This window comes from Vicia villosa, linkage group LG1 (assembly GCF_029867415.1).
Source record: "Vicia villosa cultivar HV-30 ecotype Madison, WI linkage group LG1, Vvil1.0, whole genome shotgun sequence".
Lineage (NCBI taxonomy): Eukaryota > Viridiplantae > Streptophyta > Magnoliopsida > Fabales > Fabaceae > Vicia > Vicia villosa.
The window spans coordinates 52,590,100-52,595,323 of NC_081180.1; the positions used below are offsets into that span (position 1 = coordinate 52,590,100).

The 5,224-nt window shown below is 29.9% G+C and overlaps 1 protein-coding gene across 1 annotated transcript; it reads right to left on the reverse strand.

Moving 5' to 3' along the window:
* Positions 1–990: 990 nt before the first annotated feature.
* LOC131637146 (pectinesterase QRT1-like) lies at positions 991–4,834 on the reverse strand. Its single transcript, XM_058907759.1, has 7 exons — positions 4,785–4,834; positions 4,294–4,480; positions 3,928–4,051; positions 2,319–2,375; positions 1,984–2,180; positions 1,539–1,741; positions 991–1,195 (listed from the first exon to the last, which is right to left on the reverse strand). Exons 1-7 carry the CDS (start codon positions 4,832–4,834, stop codon positions 991–993), a joined length of 1,023 nt encoding a protein of 340 aa, XP_058763742.1.
* Between the last annotated feature and the right edge of the window lie 390 nt (positions 4,835–5,224).

The window sequence follows — 5,224 nt, forward strand, 5'->3', positions numbered from 1 at the left end:
AATAAACACCGGTTGCAATGGATAAAATAACTCTTCTAGTATTTTGTGGTGGAATGCTATTGAGAACTTCTGTAATAATCAATAGTCGTAAAAGCAGCACCACTGTGTAGATCAACTCTTATTCTCTTCTTGTTACTCTCAGCTTGTCTGTGTTTTAAATCAATACCTTGTTGATAGGTAGCACATACATTCATGAAGAAACAAATCAATATGCATGTAACTAGAAAAAAGAGAGCTTGAAGCTAGGTTTCTGTAACCATGGTGAAAGAAGTTGTTGAAATATGATAAAGAGTGTAACGCTACGTTACATGTTAAATGTTTACCAACATGATTAACTTAAAAGTGGAAACAAAATTTGAAAAAGTCCTTAGTACCTCTTATTGTTTTGTTTTATAAATTGATTTTCTCTTTTTGTTTAGTTTTCTTTTATAACTAACATCCAATATTATATAGAAAGATGCCTATTGCTAATTAAGTTTTCACAATTTCTCCATTTTTTGGATCAATAACGATAGAAAAAGGTAGTGTATTAAGGCGATGTTTCAAAATGCATGCACAATTTGAAATTGTGTAATGGGAGGTGTTGTTTACCATGAGACTCCCACATTGATTTGAAGTGTATTTGTTGTAGTGTTTATATACCAATCACACGCTTGGGTTAATTACTTGAAAATAAATTAAATAAAGGAAATTTCTTTATGCACCCATATATGGTGGAAAACACTCCTAATATTCCCAAAACACCATGAACCAGTTTTAGATATGCATATCCGAAATATGCTCTGAGTGATTCATTTTTTTCAAAACAATGATATCATTATTTTAAAACCTCCTATTATTCGACAAAATGTAATGGAAAATAAAAAATACGTAAACTAGAATAAATTACCGATATCGTAATATGGAAATACTTGTTCGGATGAGTGCATAAGGACAAAATATGGAAATCCGATATCACGAGTAGTTTGCTCTGGCATCCATAGTATCTTCCTATCCTTTAGGGAGAACAAGATTATCCATGAAGGTGTTAGAAAAGATAACCCTCGAGTATTCTCCCCATGGTCTCCCTAGATAAGCTCGGCCACTGCCTTTTACGATGCTATTTTTAAATGAAATTCCGCTATCTAAAGACGAAATTGAACGTTTCTGAGCTGTGATTGCGGTCACTTTGTTGGCTATGGAATTTAGAATGCAGCTTTGCATGCCAATTGAATTAAAATTTATTAACCCAAATGAATCGGGCGGGAATTTTTATGTTAATGTTATCTATTATTTTAAGGATCAACTCTTTTCTCTATACATATTTTTCTAAGTGCACTTTCGAAATACACGAGATTTATTCAAAATTTAATAAATAAATGACAAAATTTAAGATTAGTATTTATATCTTAAACAAATTTGTAGAATGTTAAATGTATTCCTTCTTTTAGGCCATCATCATATTTTTGTTTAAGACCATCATCAAATCCATATTTCAATATAATAGTAATATAATGAACATTTCAATAACACTTTAGGGAAAATTAAACAAGAATAACACCTCATAGAGAGACCTTCCAGAGCCAAAGATAAAATCAACGGAGCCCTGAATATAGCAATTATTGAAGTAGTGGATACCTTTGTGATCATATAGAGTATCTTGAAGTCCACTAAACGTGCAATTGTAAAATGCGGCTTTGTTTCCAGAAATGCGAAGTGCAACTGCCGGTTCTATCTCTGACTTAAAATATGATGCCGTATTCTATTTTGAAAAGCAATTTAATTACATGAGTAACTATTTTTATCATTTTTTATTGAACTTTTAAATTATAATTTTGTTACACCATCTTCTTTTTTTACAAAGTACTCCTTAACCGTAACTAAAACAAATCAACATGAAATATAATAGTATAGTAAATTTAAAAAACTAACATGAAATATGATAGTATAATACAATTTAAAAAACTATATGCATTGTTTGGATTAATGAGTTTAACTTAGTACCTCAAATTTAAGGTTGATTGCTATGAAATAATCCGCACTCACTGCAACAGTTGCACTATTAAAAGTTTCCAACTTTTGTCCATCATTTACTATGGTACTTGAAGAATCATTCCATATAATTGTTGGAGGAATTAAATCTCCTAAAAATGTTATGAAAGGATATGCTTTGGAGATGACACTTTTCTCCCTGAAACATCACAAGTCATATAATTCATGATAGCAATAAAACATCACAATATTTTAAACTATTTAACTAAATACTAAAATATTTAAAAGATAAACTGAAAAAAAAGGTAATAAATTGAGTTATAGTGAGATTAGATTACCAATAAACACCGTTGCAATGGATAAAATAACTCTTCTAGTATTTTGTGGTGGAATGCTATTGAGAGCTTATGTAATAGTCAATAGTCGTAAAAGCAGCACCACCGTGTAGAACAACTCTTATTCTCATCTTGTTACTCTCAGCTTGTCTGTGTTTTAAATCAATACCTTGTTGATAGGTAGCACTAACATTCATGAAGAAACATATCAATATGTATGTAACTAGAACAAAGAGAGCTTGAAGCTTGGTTTCTATAACCATGGTGAAAGAAGTTGTTGAAATATGATAAAGAGAGTAATGTTGCGTTACATGTTATATGTTTACCAACATGATTGACTTAAAAGTGGAAACAAAATTTGAAAAAGTCCCTAGTACTTCTCTTTGTTTTGTTTTATAAATTGATTTTCTATTTTTGTTTAGTTTTCTATTATAACTAACATCCAATATTATATAGAAAGATGCCTATTGCTAATTAAGTTTTCACAATTTCTTCTGTTTTTCAGATCAATAACGATTGAAAAAGGTAGTGTATTAAGGTGAAGTTTCAAAATGCATGCACAATTTGAAATTGTGTAATGGAAGGTGTTCTTTACCATGAGACTCCCACATTGATTTGAAGTGTATTTTTTGTAGTGTTTATATATCAATCACACGCTTGGGTTAATTACTTGAAAATAAATTAAATAAATGCAATTTCTTTATGCACCCATATATGGTGGAAAATACTCCTAATATTCCCAAAACACCATGAACCAATTTTAGATATGCATATCCGAAATATGCTCTGAGTGATTCATTTTTTTCAAAACAATGATATCATTATGTTAAAACCTCCTATTATTCGACAAAATGTAATGGAAAATAAAAAATACGTAAACTAGAATAAAATACCGATATCGTGATATGGAAATACTTGTTCGGATGAGTGCATAATGTCAAAATATGGAAATCCAATATCACGAGTAGTTTGCTCTGCTATCCATAGTATCTTCCCATCCTTTAGGGAGAACAAGATTATCCATGAAGGTGTTAGAAAAGATAACCCTCGAGTACTCTCCCCATGGTCTCCCTAGATAAGCTTGGCCACATCCTTTTACGATGCTATTTTTAAATGAAAATCCGCTATCTAACGACGAAATTGAACGTTTCTGAGCTGTGATTGCGGTCACTTTGTTGGCTATGGAATTTAGAATGCAGCTTCTCATGCCAATTGAATTAAAATCTATCAACCCAAATGAATCGGGCGGGAATTTTTATGTTAATGTTATCTATTATTTTAAGGATCAACTCTTTTCTCTATACATATTTTTCTAAGTGCACTTTCGAAATACACGAGATTTATTCAAAATTTAATAAATAAATGACAAAATTTAAGATTAGTATTTATATCTTAATCAAATTTGTATAATGTTAAATGTATTCCTTCTTTTAGGCCATCATCATATTTTTGTTTAAGACCATCATCAAATCCATATTTCAATATAATAGTAATATAATGAACATTTCAATAACACTTCAGGAAAAACTAAACAAGAATAATACCTCATAGAGAGACCTTCCAGAGCCAAAGATAAAATCAATGGAGCCCTGAATATAGCAATTATTGAAGTAGTGGATACCTTTGTGATCATATAGAGTATCTTGAATTCCACTAAATGTGCAATTGTAAAATGCGGCTTTGTTTCCAGAAATGCGAAGTGCAACTGCCGATTCTATCTCTGACTTAAAATATGATGCCGTATTCTATTTTGAAAAGCAATTTAATTACATGAGTAATTATTTTTATCATTTTTTATTGAACTTTGAAATTATAATTTTGTTACACCATATTCTTTTTTTACAATGTACTCCTTAACAGTAACTAAAACAAATCAACATGAAATATAATAGTATAGTAAATTTAAAAAACTATCATGAAATATGATAGTATAATATAATTTAAAAAACTATATGCATTGTTTGGATTAATGAGTTTAACTTAGTACCTCAAATTTAAGGTTGATGGCTATAAAATAATCCGCACTCACTGCAACAGTTGCACTATTAAAAGTTTCCAACTTTTGTCCATCATTTCCTATGGTACTTGAAGAATCACTCCATATAATTGTTGGAGGAATTATATCTCCTAAAAATGTTATGAAAGGATATGCTTTGGAGATCACAATTTTCTCCCTGAAACATCACAAGTCATATAATTCATGATAGCAATCAAACATCACAATGTTTTAAACTATTTAACTAAATACTAAAATAATTAAAAGATAAAATGAAAAAAAAGTAATAAATTGAGTTATAGTGAGATTATATTACCAATAAACACCGGTTGCAATGGTTAAATAACTCTTCTAGTATTTTGTGGTGGAATGCTATTGAGAGCTTATGTAATAGTAAATAGTCGTAAAAGCAGCACCACTGTGTAGATCAACTCTTATTCTCTTCTTGTTACTCTCAGCTTGTCTGTGTTTTAAATCAATACCTTGTTGATAGGTAGCACTCACATTCATGAAGAAACATATCAATATGCATGTAACTAGAAAAAAGAGAGCTTGAAGCTTGGTTTCTGTAACCATGGTGAAAGAAGTTGTTGAAATATGATAAAGAGTGTAATGCTACGTTACATGTTAAATGTTTACCAACATGATTAACTTAAAAGTGGAAACAAAATTTGAAAAAGTCCTTAGTACCTCTTATTGTTTTGTTTTATAAATTGATTTTCTCTTTTAGTTTAGTTTTCTATTATAACTAACATCCAATATTATATAGAAAGATGTCTATTGCTAATTAAGTTTTCACAATTTCTCCGTTTTTTGGATCAATAACGATAGAAAAAGGTAGTGTATTAAGGTGAAGTTTCAAAATGCATGCACAATTTGAAATTGTGTAATGGTGTTGTTTACCATGAGACTCGCACGTTGA